We start from the raw sequence: 22,528 nt of genomic DNA, 5'->3' as shown, positions 1-22,528 counted from the left end.
GATCAGCAGAGTTCCTTTAGGTTACTTGTGCTACATGGTAAAAGAAGGAGGAAAATGGGGTCAACGGCTCCCGAACACATCCTAGTGGTCTCGGGGTCCACGGCCCTCCCTGATCCCTAATGCTCAGTGGGCCTCTGTGGCCGGCTCCCAACACAAAGTCAGAATGAGTTTATAATTTATAATGAAAGTCTTCTTTCAGTCTACAGTGCTGTTCTCTGAACCAAATACAACATTCTACTTGGAAATTTGCTCACTTCATACCACAATCCAGAAAAAACCAAGAGGACAATGTCTTTTATATCACATTTATTTCATCAGTTGTTTGTTTGCTGGTTTCTTTTCTTGGCAGTTGGAATGTGTTTGGGTCTCACTTGATTTCCAAGTTCCCAGCTGCAGCCATGGACCCTGGCATCTCCACCCATGGGCATCACTCTCTTTTCCTGGTTCATTGATGATGTCTGCCTAATATTTTCTCTCTTTCAGGCAACTGGAGCTGTGCTCTGGATTTCACAATCACATGGATGGGAATAAAAGAAATTTATTCTCCTCCCTGCTAGTTTTCTAGGCAGGTGACCCTGAAAGTAAAAGCAATCCTCGTGGTTATGCTCCTACCCTCACACCCCATCCCAAGACATTTAACAGGAACAGAGGGATGAGATGCATTGGTTGTAGACCATACTACTCTATTTATTTTCCACTTCAGAATCTTTGCTATCTTACACTTGCAGTCCATGTTACACAAGAGGAAGGAAACTTCCAGCCTTAATGCTTGAACCCAAACTGGGTGTTAAGGTGATGGCAGAGGTTTTGTGAGTGTATGTGTTCTTTCAGAAAGATGTCATTGTAATGATAAGATATTGGAATATTTTGTGAATTTTGATGATTTATGAAGCAGGATAAAATATTTGAAAGGGGATGATTCAAGAAAATACATAGAGTCATTATACTTAGACACAAGCAGATGAGACCAATTTTCTCCATCACCTATAACTCAGACCCTGTCTTAAAAAGGAATTTCCAATGAGCCCTAGAAAAGGCCAGATAGAGGGTGTGGCTAGTATAGTCCATGCCACAGGGTGAGCATCTGAGATAGTTTTCTACTCCATGTGGGGTTAGGTGTCAGATGTGCTGAGAAACAGGAGTGTGAAAAGGATTGAGGAACTAGCCTGTCACTTAAGCAGTGACTTGGATGTATTGTGTTTGACTCTTGATACTGAATTAAACCTTCCAAATAGTGTAAGTTTCCAGAGCACTTTCCAGAAGGGAATCATGGGCCTTATGTTTATTAGTATGTTTTTAAACTTTCCACCTTTCCATCTCTCTCTTGCACACTTGTCCCTCTCTGATTCCTGAAAACTTCTTGTACAGAACCATTCACACTTGATGCACTCTGTTTGGCTCTTTGTCTTGATCACCAGAGACCAAAAGAACCTGGTCTAGCTCTGCCTTCACCCGTCCACCCTCTCATCCCATTGTCTCTTGTATCGATTGCACCTGCTTGGTGGTGGAGGGGGCTACTCTGCCATGTTGGGATGATGACCTATAAGATCTGAATTCCTGACTACAACAGGATGGGTAGGGTGGAGCCTGGGGGAAAGGCCGCCTAGGTAAAACACCTGGCAGAAGCAGAGAAGTCCTTCTTCCTTGATTATAGAATTAGGGTCTAGGGTAGTAAGCTGATTGGTCAGGGAGCTGTGTCTTCAGGTTGTGGGCACTGGCTGCTGATGGCTGCTCTCCAGTGCTGAACTGTGATCTTCTTAACTTTGGAGTCATCCAGAAATCTGGAGAGCTGATGTTTCTGTACCAAGTAAGAGGAGGTTGTAGATATATGCATAAAAGAGATTCCACTCTTTGGGCTTTCTCCCTGGCCTCCACTGTCCTTAGGAATTTTGTTTTCACACTCCATAAGGAATGGACATCGTTGGCTATTGGAGATGCAATTGCCTGATGAACATGTGGTCCACTGGAAAAAGCCCTTGTTGGGTTTTAGGAGATGAAGTGCCATAAACTATTTTTTCCTAATTAGGAAAATTCCTCCTGCTTGCCTCAGAGGAATAGTAAAGTTAACATTAAGTAAGGTCATATGTCTGAAAGCGTTTTGAATAATTAAAAGTGCTCCTTATATGAAAAGGGTTTACAATAACTACCTTTAGAATTTACGTAAATATGAGCTCCCCTTTCAGTTATTCCATCCATGGTTTTTCAGCACTGAGTAAATTAGACTATAATGATCTGTCTCTTTAAAGGAATGGCTTTATTTTATAAGAACCAAATTTTAAAGGAATAGCTTTATTTTATAAGAACCAATTTTCTGAGATAGGGACAAATTCTGTTCAAACAGGGATCTAGGGAGTAAACCTCTTCCATTTCCTGGCTTAGGCAGGACCATACCTGGAGCATGTCAAACTGATTTTTTAAAAAAAATCAGATTTTCAAAAATCCTCTGAAGAATACGGTGCTGCCATTTTTGATTGCCTAGTCCCCTGTTTCTCAGTTGCTTTATTGGAAAGTCTTTCCTTGTGTCTAAATTAAATCTGTGGTATGATAGCCTGATCTTTTTACTCCTCATTTTGTTCTTATGGAATAGAAATGGATATCTCTCAATGTTAGGGCATTGGACTCTCACACTTTTGTTCATTTTTTTTCTTCTAAATCTGTACTGATTCTTCACTCCTTCTTTGTGACTTTCTTTCCCTTGTCATCCTTTCTATGTTCTCTTATACTCTTAACTGAATTAAGAGAATTTCCCAAAATCTGTTATGATGAGGTTCAGGACCAACCCTGAGATTCCAGGGACTTCTAAGATGGGGCTGAGAATGGAGGAGAAAGCCATGGCTCTGTAGAGATGTACACTTTTTCCCCTTTAGAAGAGATGTGTGTTGGAAGTACACACTTCTGAAGGCTCAAGGCTCAGAACTAGCTATAATTCTGGCTGTCACACTCATATTCAGGTGGATGTCATCTCTCTTGGGGACTTCAAGAATACGGTCACTTACCTAGTTCTGCGTGCAGATGACATGGGAGTCACGGAGCAGTTGCTCATCCCTGAGGTGGACACAGAAAGGAATCATTCTGTTATAGGGGTCTGGACATGTCTCCCGAATTGCTTAGCTCACATCCCTAGTTTGGAGTATGGCCAAAGTGGGAGGAGCCAGACTTGTGGGGACACTGAGGACCTTGTCAGAGAGGCAGTTACAGAATGTGGCACCAGGAGTCTGGCCACTTGTGAAGCATGGAGAATCATGCTCATTGGAGCTCTGCTAAGTCAGGGCTGGGAACTGAAGAGTTAGCAAGTGCTTCAGTCCCAGGGCACCCCACTGGAACAAGTCCCTGTTTCTCACTTCTCATCTCCATTTTTTGGTATGAAAAATGGGTACGCTGAGACATGAATTTTTTCATCTCTCCCTGTATTTCACCCTCCCTTCCCTTATCTCAGGAGGCAGAAAAGCAACATCAGCAAAAATCTGTTTTTACAGCCTAGGTAGTTTGGTGAGTGTTTCCAGGGCCCTGAGTGACCTCTTTGGGAATCAGGCTTCCTTAGATAAAGAAGAGCCCCCTCCAAGCAGAGGTAAACTTGACCCTTTTAAATCTTTTGACCTTTAAGGATCAACATTCAAGAAAAGTATCTCATGATCCTCTGGATCCCACAGGCCATATATGAGGGGACCCCAAAAAAACTTGGAATCATTTTTTGGAAGGCAGGCTTCTTGTAACACAGGCTTCTCCTGCTAGGTAAGTGTTCTAGGAACCCATCAGCATCAGTGTACCAGCTAGCGTTGTTGTGAGAGGCTGCATTTTTTCTTTTTTTGAGTCGGAGTCTCTGTTGTAGTGATAAACTTGCAGCCACTGAAGCCTCGACCTGCTGGGCTCCTGTGATTCTTCCACCTCAGCCTTCTAAGTGGCTTAAACTATAGGCACGCACCACCATACCCAGATAATTGTTTTTGGTTTATTGTAGAGATGAAGTGTTGCCAAGTTGCCCAGGCTGGTCTCGAACCCCTGGGCTCAGGCGACCCCCTTGCTTCCACCTCCCAAAGTGCTGGGATTACAGGTGTGAGCTACCACGCCTGGCTTCACTGACATTCTTTTTGGAGATTCTTTCAACGTGTTTGCTCATTTCATGATGGGTGATTTACGAGCACACCTGCCCACACCGCGTTGAGTGTTCAGCAATTTTTGACCAAACATGGCATGACTTCCATGACCCACCCTCTCTATTCACCGACCTTGCCCTGAGAACTTTTTTTGGTTTTGTTTCTCCGAATGAAAAAAGTCCTCAAAGGGAAATATTTTGCCAGTGTGGGAGAGGTGAAACAAAAATGACAGAAACACTAAAATATATCAGAACTGACAAGCCCAAAAACTGTTTTGGGCAGTTGAAAAAGTGTCTTGATAGCTGCATTGCATCAAACGGAGAGTACTTTGAAGGTGACTGAAGTTTAAACATGTAAGACAAAATACACAATTTAAATAAATACATTCTGGGGTTTTTTGTGTCCCCCTTCTATGGTTCCTTATTCAGTAGTGGAGGTGATTGGCCAGGTTGGGGAACTATCAGAACTGTTCTTCTCTGGACTGTCTGTACTTAAAGATCCCTATAATTGTAGTTTTATGAACTCTGTTTTTTGGAGGGCCTACGAAGGCAGAGAGGGGTTCCAGTGTCAGAGCAATCCCAAGAGTAGTCAGAATCTCCTTTAGAACATCTTCTCTCTGCCACTTGTGCTCACAGCTGAAGTCTCTTCAACCCTTCCATGGGGCACAGGCGACCCTGAATTAAACCTTATTTCATTCTGACATTAGAGGCTCTCTCTTTGGGCTCAGTCATACATATCCTTGACAAGCAAAGCCTGTTAGACATAGAGAATCCCAGAATCCCAAGCCCATCCTAGATCTACTGCATAAGAATCTATTTTCTATCAAGGGACTCAGGTGATCTATATATATGCAAAAGCTCAAAGAGCCCTGATTTATAAGCTCTTTCTTGAATGAGTGGAGGAACGTGCTCCAGATACAGCTTTTATGCTATAACTCTAGGCTCCTGGGTATTTTGAGTATTTTCCTGAAATGCTAGAATTTGCATCTGGGCATTTGAGAACTATACCTTGATCACCCTGAATAATCATTCCACTCTGACTTCCCTGCTATTTCATCTTTATGCCAGCCCTGGGAAGGGGCTCCCCTCTGTGCTTGCTGTTTCTCCTCGACTGACAAGCTACGATTGTCCTCAGTCCCTCAACAGCCATTCCAAGGGAGAAGGAGACTATTCCATCCCTGTCTATGTGCTATAGACTGAATACTTGTGTCCCCTCCAAATTCACATATTAAAACCAAATCCCCAATGCAATGATATTAATGTGTGGAGCCTTTGGGAGGTGATTGGGTCACCTCATGAATTAGGCTCTGCTCTCATGAATGAAATTAATGCCCTATTAAAGAGAACCCAGATAACTCCCTTGCTTCTTCCTCTATGTGAGAACATAGTGAAAAAGATGGCTGTTTATGAACTAGAAAGCAGCTCCTCACCAGACACCGAATCTACTGTCACCTTGATCTTGGACAGCCCAGTCTCCAGAACTGCAAGAAATACATTTCTGTTGTTTATAAGTCACCGAATCTTTGGTATGCTGTTACAGCAGCCTGAGTTTATTAAGACATGAGGTAACTATGTTGTACAGAGGAGAGACTAACAGTGCTCATGGATGCTTTAAGGAAATCAAACTCCCAGTTTGGTTAAAGGGGGAAAGGAAGAAAGGATCTGATCTGCAGCTCTAAGCCAAACAGAAGATCCTAAGATGAAACTTTGGGATGAACCCCTCCTTATTCCCTCCCCAATCCCCTCCCTTATTTTTTTAATCCAAACCTTGATAGACTTCTCTTTTACCTCGAACCCGAGCATCTTTTTGCAGCTGAAAAATAATGAGAATTGAGAAGGTTAGAGTCTGAGGTGGCTGGTCTTCTCTGAACCTTCAGTGTATCATCTATAGCTTGGTGTAATGTAGGGTTGCTGTCTGTTTGGAAAATATGGGCTACTTGGAACTAAATTCCAAGTTTCCTGGAAGAAAATTTATATTGTCTTTGTAACTCTCACATCAAACCACTTTAGGTAATGCCCTCTGTACAACATATGCTCAATAAATGTTTTTTGAATAATGAATGAAAACATAAATAACAGCAAACTATGGCCTCTTTAGAGGTGGGAGACACACAATTCGTTATTTACAGTTATAACTACTCATACCATGGCCTCATCTCTTTTATTCTTTCTGGACTTTCTGTTATGCCTTTCCTGGGAACTTTCATCCTCCTAATTGTCTCCAGTGGTTATCTGTAGTGATCTTTAAGAAATGGTAAAGAATCTTTTAAAAAATTTGTACTTACCCTGGAGTAATAGCTGCTGATGACACCCTTTGGGTCCTCTGAGCTTACATGAGCCAACTTAATGGTTTTTCTATATTAGAATGCTTTAATGCTGGGGCTTATGATTGCCAAATCAGGAAAATAAAGCCACATTTTATTTTTTTTTGAGTTGGAGTTTCACTCTGTTGCCCAGGCTGGAGTGCAGTGGCATGCTCACGGGTACCGCAGCCTCGACCTGATGGGTTCAGGTGATCCTTCTGCTTCAGTTTTCCAAGTAGCTGGAACTACAGGCATGTGTCACCATGCCTGGCTACTTTTTGCTTTACTGTGCAGATGAGGTCTCGCCAAGTTCCCCGGCTGGTCTTGAAACCCTCAGCTTAGGCAATCCTCTAGCCTTGGCCTCTCAAAGTGCTGGGATTACAGGCTTGAGCCACTACTTTGTGCCTCTAATTTTAATGAAATTATATCTTTATCCAGAGGAACAAAAGTTAAGAAATCTGTACAGAAGTTTCCCATTTGTTCTGGTTTTATGATATTTGCATTTGTCCTAGGTTATGTATTTTTCTATGTTTACAGTCACTCTAGTTTATAGTCTATAGTCTGTTAATAAGTAATTATGTAGATAGTGTCTATTGCTCTCTACTCTAACAAAAATTAAATACAAAGAAAAGAAGATATCACAGTGGACTTGACAGGACAAAGACACATCAGCACCTTAAGCAAGCTACTATATAACTCATTATCAGGGGCAGGCCAATAGTATGTGCATGCTTGACCATATTGTTTAAATATTTGATCAATGCTTTGAAAAGAAACTAAAATCTGCATGGGGAAGACGGTTTATTTTTATTTACCAAAAAGTTTAGCCCGGGTCTCTTGCTCTTCCCTGCAGTTAATAGACATACTCACCTAATAACCCAATCATGAATAACTCAATCACTCATCAGCATTTCATATAACCACACAGGGTATTCTTGCTGAGAGCAGTTCTGGCAGATACAATTTTGTCTCTATTTTATCACATTTCCTCAATGGAATTGTTAGGCATCTTCTTACCTTACCTACCTGGGCTGACAAATCAGTGTTACTCTTTAAAGAGAGAAACCACTAAATAAATAAATGAAGTTAAAACTTTGGTCACAGTCAACATCTCGGTAGGGTAAGGAATAAAATGGAAGCAAGGAATTCAGAGAATCAAAATTTAATCTTACCTCCTTTTGTATATCCTTAAAAGCTGTCAGGACCTGATAGAAGACAAAAATATAGAAAAATTAATATTGTACACTATTATTTTATTACAAAGGGATTTTATATATAATAGTAAGTTATCTAACATCCCAGCCATCAGTCTGTAGAGTGTGATTGTCAAGACTGTGGCTTTCTAGCTAAGGCTAGACTTCTACTCCACATATATATCTGGGCCTCCATTCCTCCATATGGTAAATGGGGGCAACAGAGTAAGGTATTTAAAGAGGACTGGGCTGTGCATGAAGCCTATAATAAAACCCACTATTCTATTTCATTTCTGTTTAATTGGTCCTTGTTCTGAAGCTAAGCATAGGTATTAAAATATTTGTGTTTTGGCTATAATACACTGGAGAACAATATGAAATGTTGGTGAAGATATAGAACAGCTGGAGCTTTCATACATTGTTGGAGGGAATGCAAAATTGAATGATCACTTTGGAAAAACTGGCAGTTTCTTATATAAAACCAAATATATACCTTCTGTATCACTTAGCCATGGGTGGGATACTATGACTACTGGAACTCTGGTTGCTTCATTTGGGAGAAAAATGTGATAATTTAAAGACAGATAGCAGTCTCTTGTTTGGTGGAAATATAGTTTTTGTAGACATTCAGGGGTTTCAATTTGTGTATGAGGTCTCATATGGAAGAGGAATAGTCAAAGGGGTAGAATGTGCCAATTATCAATTTGTTGCCTCACAGCAACTCTTTGTTATATGTAGCTGATTATTTATTAATTCTCAACAGGATGGTCTTCCAATCCTTACACAAGCAGCTATCTCTTTAGCTAATATAATAAGTGTAAGAACATGAAATAGTTATGCTAATGTACAGCAATATAATTAAGAAGATTATTTCCTTATGTAAAACATATAGGAAGAGTCACTGAAAACCACAGAGAGTGAAAAAAGTTGATCACATTACTCATTTTATATAATATTGTACAGTGGGGGTTGACAGGAGAGGCTTTGGAGAACTTTATTCATTTTTAATAAAAATGCCATAGTTATTAATTTAATTAACAGTATTTTTCTGCTGGGTTCCATATGAGAAACTAACACTATAAATTCAAATGTGATAAAAAATGGCCAGACGTGGTGGCTCAGACTGTAATCCCAGCACTTTGGGAGGCCAAGGCGAGAGGATTGCCTGAGCTCTGGAGTTCGAGACCAGCCTGGGCAACTTGGTGAGACCTTGTCTCTATAATAAATCACACAAAAAAATTAGCTGGACATGGTGGTGTACATCTATAGTTCCAGCTACTTGGAAGGTTGAGGTGGAAGGATTGCCTAAACTCAGCAGGTTGAGGCTGCAATGACTGTGAGCATGCCAATGCACTCCAGCCTGAGTGAGACTTCAGTTCAAAAAATAAGTAATCTAGAAATAAAAGTATACAGGAAGATGTAAAAAAAAAAAAAAAGTTTAAGATATAACTCTCATTTCTATCCAAGGGTTTAAATGTATATGCAGCTAGAATGTTTAGAGTGAGGTGTTGAAGTAGCTGATATTTGTGGCAAGGCCTCTTAGAAACTCTATGTAAATAAATGTCTTGTATTCAATGAAAGTTCACAGCTGTCTGCCATGGCTATCTTATGAGCGTAACTAGCTTCTGCACTCATATGCCATTAAAATGTAAAGTGAAGGCCGGGTGTGGTGGTTCATGCCTATAATCTCAGCACTTAAGGAGGCCAAGGTGAGAGGATTGCCTGAGCCCGGGAGTTTGAGACCAGCCTGGGCAACTTGGCGAGATCTCATCTCTACAATAAATAAAAAATTTGCCAGGCATAGTAGTGTGCACCTGTAGTCCCAACTACTTGGAAGGCTGATGTGAAAGGATTGCCTGAACCCAGCAGGTCGAGGCTGCATTGGTCATGAGCAGCAAGCCACTGCATTCCAGCCTGGGTGACAGAGGGAGACTCTGACTCAATAAATAACTAAATAACTAAATAAATAAAGTGAAACCTGACATTTTTATATTTGAGGACTGGCCACCTTGAGTGTCATTTTCAGATGGCTGAGAAACCAAGGACATTTTGTCAAGGTGAATAAGATGCCAACTTTTATAGAATTAGAGGAAGCTACTCACAAATTCATTAAATTTAAGTCTACTTTAAAAACATGGCTTAATTGGAAAAATATTCCATGCTCATGGGTAGAATGAATCAACATGGTTAAGATGTCCATCCTACCACAGGCAATCTACAGATTCAGTGCAATACCCATTAAATTACCAACATCATTCTTCTCAGACCTGGAAATAACAATACAGAAATTCATATGGAAACATAAATGACCAAGAATAGCCAAAACAATCCTTAGCAAAAGAAATAAAGGAATCACACTTCCAGACTTCAAACTTTACTATAAGTCTACAAGCCGATGTTGGTATAAGAACAGGCATACAGACCAGTGGAACAGGATAGAGATTCTGGAAGCAAACCCTCTATTTCTCAAGCAACTCATCTTTGACAAAGCCTCCAACAACAACCACTGGGGAGAGGAGAATCTATTCATTAAATGGTACTGGGAAAACTGGCTGATCACATGCAGAAGATTGAGACAGGACCCCTACATATCACCATACACAAAAATTAACTCTAAATGGATCAAAGACCTAAACATGAAACTTCAAACTATTAGAATCTTAGAAAATGCAGGAGACATTCTTATGGAAATTGGAATGGGCAACCAATTCCTGATCAAAATCCCAAGTGCCTATACCATAAGAGATAAGATAGACAAGTGGGACCACATCAAACTGACAAGCTTCTGCAAAGCAAAAGAAACCATCAAGATAGCAGGGAGACAGCCAACAGAATGAGAAAAATTATTCACCAATTGTATATCTGACAAAGGCCTAACATCTAGGATCTACAAGGACCTCCAATGAGCTGAAAGGAAAAAAACAAACAGCCCCTTTAAAAAGTGGGCAAAAGACATGAATAGACACTTCTCAAACAAAGATATACGGGCAGCCAACAGACACATGAAAAAGTGCTCAGCCTCACTCATCATCAGAGAAATGCAAATCAAAACCACATTGAGACACCACTTAACCCCAGTAAGAATGGGCCCATTATTAATAAAACAAACAACAACATGACTGGCGAGGATGTGGAGAAAAAGCAATGCTTCTACACTGCTGGTGGAAATGCAAACTAGTACAACCTCTTTGGAAGACAGTGTGGCAATTTCTGAAAGAACTAGTAATTGACTTTCCATATAATCTAACAGTACCCCTATTGGGAATATACCCAAAGAAACTAAAGTCATTCTACCAAAAAGAGACCTGCACACCCATGTTTGTTGTAGCTCTATTTACAATAGCAAAAACATGGAGCCAACAATGCTACCCATTGAAGCTGGACTGGATAAAAAAATATGTGGTACATATACATATGGAATATTACGCAGCCATAAAGAGGGACAAATGTATGGACTTCATAGCAATTTGGATGGATTTAGTTTATCCAGTGATCTATCACAGAAACAAAGAACAGAATACCATATGTTCTCATTCATGAGTAAACCTTGAACAATTATCATAATACTATAAGAAAGGGATTGGCAGTAGTGGGAAACTGCCAGGGGAGGGGGGGTGGGGTTGGCAGTTGAGGGAAACTGCCAGGGGAGACAGGGGCACACCTCATCAACAAGGGTACTAGTATAATGGTCATTTGTATACCTAACCCTGAATTGTACCCCACATCTTTAAAATAAAAAAAGGGCTTAATAATTCTAAGACATTTCATGTATTGTTTTAATTAAAATACAGAAGGCAACAGATTTCCAATGATGATCTAATAAGCCTATTTCTCATTTTTAACTCATAGTTTTCAGATTCCAAAACACTTTCTTGATAGAATTTAACAATCTCATTCATTATAGAATATATAAATAAACTATCTTCCACAAGGAATACACTTTTTACTGGATATTTTAAAACAAATTTAGAATAAATGATTTAATCTAATTCCTGAGGCATAGCTCCCTTGAAGTGAAAAAAAAAATAGTCTTTTTCTTAACCACAGAAAAGATAATTCCTCACTTCCAAAATACAGACTCATATTCTTTTGCTTTCTTCTTACACTTTAGAACTCTCCAACAAATGGCAGGTCTGAGTCTTTCAAATATATTAAATGAAAGAATAGGACAGCTTCAGGCATACTTAAAAAAAAAAACACTGTTAGCCATTATTCTCATTCAAATAATTGTCAGTAGATTTGGAAATATGTAGGACATTTTGAAGCATTTAAAAAATTTTGTTGGCAACCTCTAAGGTCCCAGAGAGAATCTGGCATTTGTGTTTCATTGGAATCTCTATTGAAATACCCTAAAGAAAATCAAAACAGGTAGACATACTCTAGTGACAAAGTAATCTTCCACTATAAATAATGTGAAGCAGAATGGTATTCCAGCTATTGAAATGATATATGCATAACCAAATCCAATTTTTATGGTTTCTAACATCTTGATATGGACCCTCCAGTCATAGTCAATGGGAAGAACATAATTATTTTCTGTACTAATAATAAGATTCCAATCATGTTCTAAGTAAGTGTTCTGGAAGGAATGTGGTGAGTTGGTATGTGACTATCAGAAATAGCAACTCACTAGCAATTATACAAAAAACCCACAAAACACCTTTTGTGGGGCAAGCCTCTTTTGGGTCCCCTCCCGCTGCAGGAGCTTTTCTGTCTTCTTAATAAACTCTTGCCTTCTCAAAAACAAACAAACAAACAAACAAACAACCCTTTTGTGGACTCAATTTGGCATTCAGATGAAAGAAACTTAACACCTCTACTTTCCATTGTGAGTTATTTATTTTTTAGGATGTTTATTTTGAGACTTACTTATTCTGGAGGGACCAAATCTTTCAGAAAATTGTTTTATGATGGAGGAACTAAGAACAGCCATCAACTGTTAGTAAATTTAGCGGTTCCAGAGGCAGAATCACTTTCTTTCTGTTCATGAAATGGAGTTGCTATGGGTTCTCTGACTGTGATCCCCTCTAGTGACAAAAGCCTAAGTTTTTAACAGAAAACTTCTTTGGGATCGTGAATTCTAGGATGCCAGATACAGGTAACCGGAAATTGTGTGATAGAGATGATAACACATGAGATATAATCCCCAAGTCAGATGAGTTTCTATGAATGGATAATCTCAATGAAATAAAAGCACCATATTTTCCAAGTTAATCTATATATTGAAGGCAATTCTAACAAAAATAAAAATATTTTTCCTGACATTTGATAAATTGATTCTAAGATTTATACAACCAAGGATAGCTAAGACAATTTTGAGAGCAATAAGAGAAGGTCTTGTTCTAATAAATATCAAAGCATTTAATAAATTTCAGTAGGTAAGATAGTATAGAATTGACATAGAAATAAATTACTTTATCAGTGGAGTTCTCAGCCAGAAGTGATTTTACCTTCCCCACGAGGATATTAGGTAATGTCTGGAAACATTTTTGGGTGTCACAACCAAGAAGCAGAATTACTACTATTATCTAGTGAGTAGAGGCTTGGGCTGCTTCTGAGCATCCTACAATGTATAGAATGGTCACTCACAACAAAGAGTTGTCTGGCCCAAAATGTCAATATTGCTGCAATTGAAAAACTCTGGTATAGAATGTTCAGAAACAGACTTATGCACATATGGGAAATTGATATATGAAAGAGGTAGCATCAGTGGGAAAAACTATTCAAAAAACAAAGTTGAGAAAATTGTCTCTGTACACAGAAAATAATTATTTTAAAATTCAAATCATATTCATAAGCAAATGACAGATAAAAATTATTTGCAAGTATAAAATCATTAAAAGAAAATATAAATAATTAGAACAGAAAATAATCTTTTTACCAGTATGTCAAGCAAAGAAAAAGTATGATAAACTTTACTATTTAAATATTCCCTGTGGCAAAAGTTAGTTGGGGAAAAAACTGGGAAAAAGATATTTACAGTGTAAATAACAAAGGACTAGTACAAATTATATATAAATATGCATTTATATATAACCAAATTATCTTTATTATATACACAAAAATTACATGTATATGAAAAATACTTAACAAGTATAAATATGTCTAAAGGGTATGGAATAAGAAACAGTTCACAGAAGAGGAAATACAATTGTCCAATAAGCATAAGAATGCAGGGCTTATCTTATAGGCAATCCAGTACAAGCAATAATTGGATACAAAGTTTAACTCATTAAAGTAATAAACATTTAAAAACCAAGTAAGGTCAACTGGTGGAGAACTCTTGTACAATTGCAAATTAGCCCAAGGATATGCATCTTAGGATTGCTTGTATTGGTAAATTTTTTTTTTTTTTTTTGAGTCGGAGACTGGAGTGCAGTGGCCGCTCCCGGCCACCACAGCCTCGACTTGCTGGGCTCTGGCAATCCTTCTGCCTCAGCCTTCCAAGTAGCTGGAACTACAGGCACGCGCTACCACACCCGGCTCATTTTGATTTATTGTAGAGATGAGGTCTCGCCAAGTTTCCAGGCAGGTCTTGAACCCATGGGCTCAGGCAATCCACGCACCTCAGCTTCCCAAAGGCGCGGGATTACAGGCTAAGCCACCGAGCCTGGCTGGTAAAATATTAAAAGTAATCCTGTTGCCCAACATGGCAGAGCAACTAATACAAAAAAATGTGAATAAAAAAGATAGAATTAAATATTTATGCTGCATATAAATGATTTATCATAGTCCACATACTAGATCTTTAAAACATACTGTGAATAAAAGCTGGTTGTAGAACAGTGCATGAGTTTTTTTAATGTAACTTAAGAAACACATACATAACATTATATATTTTTATGCTTATATTGTTCACTCAATATGTTATTCATATATGCATAGTAAGTGAATTTTAAAATGAACTGGTGGAAGAATGACCACCAAACTCAATTTATTGTTTGCCTTGAGGGAGGAAGGTGGTGATTTAGGGGACCACATTTTTGTCTGTCATACATAGCATCACAGAAGTTAGAAAATACAATTCTTTACATTTTCTAAAAGAACTTTAGAGCAAATGTAACAATGGTAACAGTTAATTCTGAATGCAAGAAACATCTGTGCTTGTTGTATTATTTCCTGGACAGTTCTGTATATCTTTAAGTTACTGCTACTACTGCTAATAAAAAACAAATAGAAGAAAAATCTGAGTTGAGAGGCAGTATGGCATAATGGGTAAGAATCTCAGCTCTTGAGCTAAACTGCCTTCAAATGTCAGTACAAAGATTCAGTGGTTATATGAGAGATTAATCTCTCCATGCCTCCTCTGTAAAATGAGACCAATGATACTAAGAGTATCTATCTGCAAAGACTTTTGTGAGAATTAAGAATTAATAAGTTTAAAGCACTTAAAATAGAGGCAAACCACTAAGTATTCAATGCATTTTTGCATTGCTATGGGAAACAGGAATAGTTCCTTCCTTGCGCTCCAGGCTCTTTGTTCATATTCTTGGTAAAATACTTTCCAAACTGCACTGGAATTCTTTGTTTATAAGTCTTTCTTCCCTGCTCAGCTGAGAGTCTCAAAAGAAGGAATGATATCCTTTTGGGAGGACGGCTTATGGTGGCTGATGTCCAATAATGGCTGGATTTAATGTAATTTTGTTTATTTTTTTATTGCTCAATTAAGGTGTTTATCTTGACCTAAAATGACTTGACCTAAAATGACAGACATATCAGCCTTTACCGTGGGGACTGGAACACAACTTCATCACACTGAACCTGTAAGAAAGACCAAATCTGTGTTTCAAGTTTGTGGGAGTCACTGAAAACCCTTAAAATCAGACCTCAACAATCAGGACCCATGACAGATTCCAACAAGTGGGTGTCAGAAGAGTAAAATCATGGGACCAGCCTAGGTGCTTGTCAATGGTGGATTGAATCAAAAAAAAAAAAAAAAAAAAAAGAAAAGAAAAGAAAAAAAAAGTGAAACATATACACAGCCATAAAGAAGAACAAAATCATGCCCTTTTCAGCAGTGTGGATGTAACTAGAGGCCCTTTTTCCAAGTGAATTAACACAGAAACAGAAAACCGAATACTATATGTTTTCACTGAATACTACATGTTCTCACGTATAAGAGGGAGCTAAACACCGGGTACACAAGGATGTAAGGAAGTGAACAACAGACACTGGGGACTCCTAAAGAGAAAGAAGGGCAAGGGTTGAAAACTACCCATTGGGTACCGTTCTCACCATTTGGCCGACGGGCTTAATAGAGCTTAAACCTCACCATCACACAATAGACCCATGTAACAAACCTGCACACGTACCCCTTAAATCTAAAAAACAAAACAAAAAAGTGTGTGTCAGGTAAAGGTGCTGAGATGCACAGACACGAGGAGTTCTGAGGATTTTGAACTGAATGAGTAACAGATCAAGATGAGAGGAGGCGTGGCGACAATCAACAAACAGCTCAAGGAAAAAGAAATCTGCTCCTCTTAAGCCCTCCGGTTCTCCCACCTCTCATTATACAGTCAAAAATGACCCTTCTGTACTCACCTGGTCCCACAGGGTTTCGGTGATGGTTACTTGTCTTTCCTGTAGAAACAAGCAACAAATCTTGGAAGCATTATTCCAATTTTTCCAGAATTGACACATTATGAAACTTTTGGAATAAAAGATGTTTCTTGGAATTGAGATGGACACCTGAAATCAGGCAGCTGAAAGTCTCCTTTCACCCCGCTTGCTGAATCATTTTCATCCCATATCTCCTGCTTATCTCTTGATCTAGCTGATGAGTGTCAGGAACAAACAGACCCATGTGTTTATCCACCTGATCAATGCCTGTATAGCCTGGCTGTCCCTGGAGACATCTGGTGTAGTGGTGGTGGTGGTGGTATTGGAGGTGTTACCTGGTTGTGGTAGATAATGACCCATCAGCCAGTCAAGAGCATCCTAAACTAAAAAGCCTTAGTCCATTAAGATATGCTCTTTGCCAGGCAGGTTTTCTGCCTCTTCTTTGAGCACAGCCTTACTCCCCTCTTCTCAGGAACCAGGAGCCTGAAGGAACCAGAGCATTTAGATGTCTTACCCACCTGTGGTCTCATTGTCTCTTCTATGGATGTGCTGAAAAAACAATGATATAAACCTGATGAGAAGCAGAGAACATAAGCAAATGACTTCTCCTAACTCTCTTCTACCACACCTAACAAGACTTCTTGAAGTTTCTATAGCAAAATTCAGGAAGGATAGCTAGGATTCTGCCTCTCATCTCCCTTCTGGGATTTGTGAGAAACAGGGACTTTGCCTCATCTTCCTAGTATCTTGGCTGTTGTGATAGCACTCTGAGAATGCTAAAGCATAGAACAATAGAAGTGAAGGTGTTGGGCACTAACTTTAAACTTTGCCATTCTCCTGCCTGACTAATTTGTGTCCAGTCCCTACCCTTCACCCCCCTTAACTTTTGCACTTCCCAGGCCTCTCTTAAGAAAGTACATTCAATTAGAAATTGCTTTCTTTTTTTGGTTCCCCTGAATTGTGTTTTGCTTTTCTTTCATGACTTCTGGTGGGGTGAATATGCATTGGAATGGAAGGCTGAGGAAGAAGTTGAAAGATTTTGCTTATTCTTGGCAGCATAACTGAAGCCCTTATTCCTAAATACCACTCTTATTCTATAATCAGTGCCAGAGTCACTTGAAAGAGGGAGTAGCTGTATACAGGGTTAGACAGGTGACTGGCAGAAAGGAGATCACACTAGTGGATCCTGAGCAAACTAAGCCTGGATCTCCTGGTTATGTGTAAACTTGCCTAGGAGTGACAGGTCAAAGCAAGCCAGGGCACTGGTAATGACTTGGAGGTGGAAAGGGTAGGTCATTACCTCCTAGAAATGTTTCAGAGGCCCGGGGTTAGGGACTGAGACGAGATTTTTAAAAAAGGTGGGGATAAGGTGATGGAGGGAAAATCATATTTCAGACCCCAAAGATCCTTACATCTCTGGCTTGGAGTTCTGCTTCTATACTTTCTGCCATAAAATGAAGCAGCAAGTCTTTCTAAAAAAGGCCAGTAAACACATTGGGAGTCTGGGAACTCAGAAGAGAGCAAAAACTCAGCCCAAGCTGACAATGATCTAAAGAAATCCAGTTAAGAAGTGACTTTTTATGAACATTAATTTAGATGGCAGGATGAAAATCTCCTTGGGAACCATCATATCAGAGGGTTTGTGCACACACCTCTGCCAGCTGGATTGAAATTTCTCCATGGAAGCTGGGGACAGCTACCTTACTGCAAATACAGGTCACATCCGTTATCCTGAAACTCCTTGCTTTTTTATTAATTGATATGTAATCATTATACATATTTAAGAAGATGTGATATTTTGATACATGCATCTGTGTAATGATCAAATTGGGGTATCTAGGATATCTATCATATCAAACATTTATTTTTTTGTGTGTTTGTTGGGAGCATTTCAAATCTCTTCTGGCTACTTAAAAATACATAATAAATTATTAACCCTAGTCAACCTACTGTGTTATTGAACACTATTTCTTCTATCTGACTGTATGTTTGCACCCATAACCAACCTATCTTATCCCCCCATCCCTCATCCTTCCCAGCATCTGGTATCTATCATTCTACTCTTTACTTCCATGAGACAAACATCTTTAGCTTCCACAGGTGAGAACATTTGACATTTTTCTTCCTGTGCCTGGCTTATTTCGCTTAATGCAATGACTTCCAGTTCTATTGATGTTACTGCAAATGTCAGGATTTCATTTTTTTAATGGCTAAATTGTATTCCATTGTTTATACACACCACATTTTCTTTATTCATTCATCTGTTGATGGATACTTTGATTCCATATCTTGGCTATTGTGAATAGTGCTGCAATAAATATGGGGGTGCAGGTATCTCTTTGATATATTGATTTCATTTTTTTGGATAAATATCCAGTAGTGAGATTGCTGGATTATATGGTAGTTCTATTTTTAGTTTTTTAAAGAAACTTCCATATTGCTTTTCATATTGGTTGTACTAATGGGCAGTACACCAACTGTGTATAAGGATTCTCTTTTCTCCTCATCCTTGCCAGCGTTTGTTATTTTTTGACTCCTTGATAATAGCCATTCTAATTGGGTGAGATGATATCTCGTCACTTTGATCTGAATTTTCCTGATAATCAGTGATGCTGGGCATTTCTTCATATACTTGTTGCCATTTGTATGTCTTCTTTTGAGAAATGTCTATTTAGATCCTTTGCCCACTTTTTTTTTTTTTAGCACATTACAAATGACAAAAAAGTTTTTATTTCAGAAATGCAAAGCTGGAGGTGGGCTACTGTAATACATCATGTAAATCAATAGAATAAGGAGAAAAAACATGGTCTCCAGGGGACACTATGAAGGTATATGATAAAACTGCGTACTTCCTTATTTCTTTTTAAACATTTTTTTAAGATGTGGGGTACAATTCAGGGTATTCAAATGTTCATTTTGCAGGTTCCCTTGTTGATGAGGTGTGCCCCCTTCCCCTGGTAGTTTCCCACTACTGCCAATTCCTTTCTTATTGTATTATGATAATTGTTCAAGGTCTGCTTCTTTGCCCACTTTTTAATGGGATTATTTGGTATTTGTTGAGTTGTTTGATTTTCTTGTATATTCTGGATATTAGTCCCTTGTCAGATTAATAGTTTGCAAATGTTTTCTCCCATTCAATTGGTTGCTTCTTTGCTTTCTTGATTGTTTTCTTTTCTGTGAATAAGCTTTTTAGTTTATTATAGTTCCATTTGCATATTTTTGTTTTTGTTGCCTATGATTTTCAGGTCTTAGCTATAAAGTCTTTGCCTAGATCAAAATCCTGAAGTGTTTTCCCATGCTTTCTTCTAGTTGTATGTTTTAATCCATTTTGAGTTGAGTTTTGTGTATGGTGAGAGGTAAAGATCTACTTTCATTTTTCTGCATATGAGTATCTAGTTTTCCTAGCACCATTTATTTAAGAGACTGTCCCTTTCTCACTGAATGTTCTTGATGCCTATGTCAAAAATTAGTCATTTCTAAATACGTGAATTTATTTTGGGATTCTCTAATTTGTTTCATTGTTCTATATGTCTGTTTTTGTACCAATGCCATGCTATTTTGGTTACTATAGCTTTGCAGTATAAAGTCAGGTAGTATGATGCCTCTAGGTAGTGGGATCCACTTACCTGTTCTAGGGAGTGGAGGTGGAGGGAAGATAATAAAACAGAACTAGAGTTCACCTAGAGTTTTCTCCTCTTGGCTAAGTTTAATACACACCCTAGTAAACAGAGATGAGTAATAATGACACACTGGGTAAAGGACATTGGGAAAAAAGGTTAGGAAGTGTGTATGTATGTGTATGTGTTTATGTGTGTATGTGTGGGCTGGATGGGTATGCACGTGTGTGCCATGGTATGAACAGAGAACAGAGAGAGAAAGTGGACAGAGAAACAGAGGCAAAAAGAGGCAGAAAGGTAGGGGAGGGAGAGCCAGGGTCAGAGAGAGAGGGCAGAGAGAGAGGGAGGGAAGGAGGGAGGAGAGAGAGATTGAGAGAGAGATTCATTATAGAATTCTAGCAAATTCTACTAATTTGCTAGAAATTTTAACCTCCATAAAGTAGGCACTGAAGAAAGTACTTTGACCCACATATATAATCCCAGATAGTCCTATGAGGGAGGTGTGGGTGGCTTACTTTAATGTGCAACAAACTGAGGTTCTGTTATGCTTAGTTAATAGTATTGGAAAAGTTTGGATTTCAACTCAGATCTGTTTCATTTCACCCTATATTTTGGCTTTTCTTTTTTTTTTCTTTTGACTTTTCTAAATCAGCCTTAAGTTATTGTGTGCCATTTGCTTTATAACTGAGCTATCAGAAGTCTAATTATATTGCAGTAAGAAGAGTTTGGAACTTAAGGACAGAGGAGTTTGCTTGAATTTTAGTTTCACTAAGTTTCAATTCTAGGACTTTTGGCAAGTTTTTTTGCCTGTATGAATTTGTTTCATTATCTATAAAACAAGAGGTTATAGGAATAATATTTATCTCAGGAGTTTGGAGAAGGATTACATGAAAGCCTTTGTAACTGTTAAGTTTATTGTAAATATTATTTTTATTAGTGTTTTTTTTAACAGTGTCTTGTCTACTTTCACTATCTAAAAGCATCTGTTCAACAGCAGAGAAGCCAGGGCTTTGGTGTGGTTTATGTATTTTCTCATATATGTCTATGAGGATCAAGTATCTACTCATTTTTTCCTCAGGGTCTTGTGGATGTCTGGAAGAAAATTTATGGAATTTATACTCTTAGATAGAGCAGGTTCCCATCTTCCTCCAGTTTCAGGATTCTCAATCCCTCACTGGCTCAGTTAACCATTCTGAGATCCAGTTAACCAATCTGAGCACTTCAATAAGATAGTCAGTCTAGACTCCTAGAAGACACTTTTAACTCTCTTCCTAAATTCCTACAAACTCTTAAAACACCTGTTGCGTATTTCAAGGCTCAAAACAAGTTCTAGTTCTTTTATGAAGTTTTCTGACTTGTAAGCTCACAGCAAACCCTCCTTTTTTTCTGACTTTATGGCTACTATTGCCTGGTCTCATATTCAGACCCAAGAAGCAGATTCTGGTCCTCCTTCCCCTCTAGGTCAAAGAAAATGTGGTTTGGGATGACTGGCCTTGATTCACACTATAGCAAACATGAAGGATTTAGGGAAAGTAGACCCAGAAATTAATAAATGTCCCTAGCTTGTATACCCAACCAGCTCCTAGAGGAATTGTAATTGATGCCCACTTTCTAAATTAGAATGACTAATATTTGCTATTGTCTCTTTCATGGAAGGGATGGAGGAGGAGGAGGACACATGAAAGTTCCTATCTTCCCCAACCAGGAGCAAGTGCAGCCAAATGAAGAGAGATGGGAGACAGGAGACCCTAGTTCTTTCTTGAGGTATATCCAATCTAAGGACACTTGAGGATCATCAATAGTCTCACTTACCTTTCCTGCTGATTGGAGGCCATTTTTACCTTTTGTTCTTGATCCTGGCAGGCATGCTGGGCCATTTGTTCTTGGACAGAAACCAAGGACTCTGGAGCTAAGATGGAGATAGCTCCAGGCCCTGGGGAGGCATACTGAATAGGGGGAAAAGCCAGGTATATGATGAAATGAAAAGCACTTGTCCACGGAGAACCACCAGGACAGATGTCTCAGTAGTTCAGGAACTGTCTGTGTTTTGAATGGGGCAGTGCGAGAGTATGTGTGTATATATGTGTAATGAGGGTAAGAGGAAGGGAGTATTTGCCCCAGGTGAAATCTTCCTATAGTCTTTGTCAGTATCAACAGAAATTCCAGTGAGAGTGTAGGTGATTAAATAGAGAGACAGAAGTTATGTAAACACTAACAGCTGGTTGAGATTGATGGCAGGGAGTTGGCCAGGGGCTCCTAGAGTTGAGAGTGAACTTGAAGGTAAGAATGGGAAATAGTGTATAGTGAATTCAAGATGGGCAAATACTCCCACCCCATCACACCTCATAGTCAGAATTTTCATGGTCAACTAAGGGTAGTACTACAGGCTGGGGGTCAGTCAACTCTAGTCTTCAAGTGCTTTGGATAGGAAGAGGGCTAGGAGGCAGTGATCCAGACAAGAGTCAAATCACCCTTTGAGATTTTTCTCTCTCACTTTCCCCATTCCCACCCTTCTCGTCCTCCAAACCCCAGTCAGGAACGAGATCAGTTGTGCCCAGAAACTTACCTGGTTGGGCTCCCCAAATTACACCTTGCCCCACCCCTTCCTCCCTAGACTATCTCCCATCTCACAATCCCCTGTTTCTATGTCAACCTTGCACTTTTCAACATTCTGTGACCTCATCTGTGATCTCACAGAACTGAGACAATTTGCTCTCCCTCCCAGCCTCATCCTGGGCACATTCAATCCAAATGATAATGATA

At 39.0% G+C, this 22,528-nt stretch overlaps 1 protein-coding gene across 1 annotated transcript; it reads right to left on the bottom strand.

The window, feature by feature from the left end:
• Window positions 1-300: 300 nt before the first annotated feature.
• CUNH12orf54 (chromosome unknown C12orf54 homolog) lies at window positions 301-21,692 on the bottom strand. The gene is made up of 8 exons (XM_008063933.1): window positions 21,578-21,692; window positions 16,667-16,697; window positions 16,131-16,169; window positions 7,569-7,601; window positions 5,882-5,906; window positions 2,997-3,045; window positions 1,617-1,798; window positions 301-498 (listed from the first exon to the last, which is right to left on the bottom strand). The coding sequence occupies exons 1-7, from the start codon at window positions 21,640-21,642 to the stop codon at window positions 1,657-1,659; spliced, it is 384 nt and encodes a 127-aa protein (XP_008062124.1). The 5' UTR covers window positions 21,643-21,692; the 3' UTR covers window positions 301-498; window positions 1,617-1,656.
• Window positions 21,693-22,528: the final 836 nt, after the last annotated feature.

This window comes from Carlito syrichta, unplaced genomic scaffold (genome assembly GCF_000164805.1).
Source record: "Carlito syrichta isolate Samal-C Ts95f unplaced genomic scaffold, Tarsius_syrichta-2.0.1 Scaffold100030, whole genome shotgun sequence".
Classification (NCBI taxonomy): domain Eukaryota; kingdom Metazoa; phylum Chordata; class Mammalia; order Primates; family Tarsiidae; genus Carlito; species Carlito syrichta.
This window is presented reverse-complemented; position numbering and strand designations above follow the sequence as displayed.

Excerpts from the sequence above, each read along its gene's own strand:
- CUNH12orf54 (XM_008063933.1), bottom strand. The coding sequence starts at position 21,642 with ATGGCCCAGCATGCCTGCCAGGATCAAGAACAAAAGGTAAAAATGGCC. Across the intron at positions 16,170-16,666 it reads AAGAGACAATGAGACCACAG|GAAAGACAAGTAACCATCAC; the intron begins GTGGGTAAGACA and ends TTGTTTCTACAG. Across the intron at positions 3,046-5,881 it reads AAAAGATGCTCGGGTTCGAG|GGATGAGCAACTGCTCCGTG; the intron begins GTAAAAGAGAAG and ends TGTCCACCTCAG.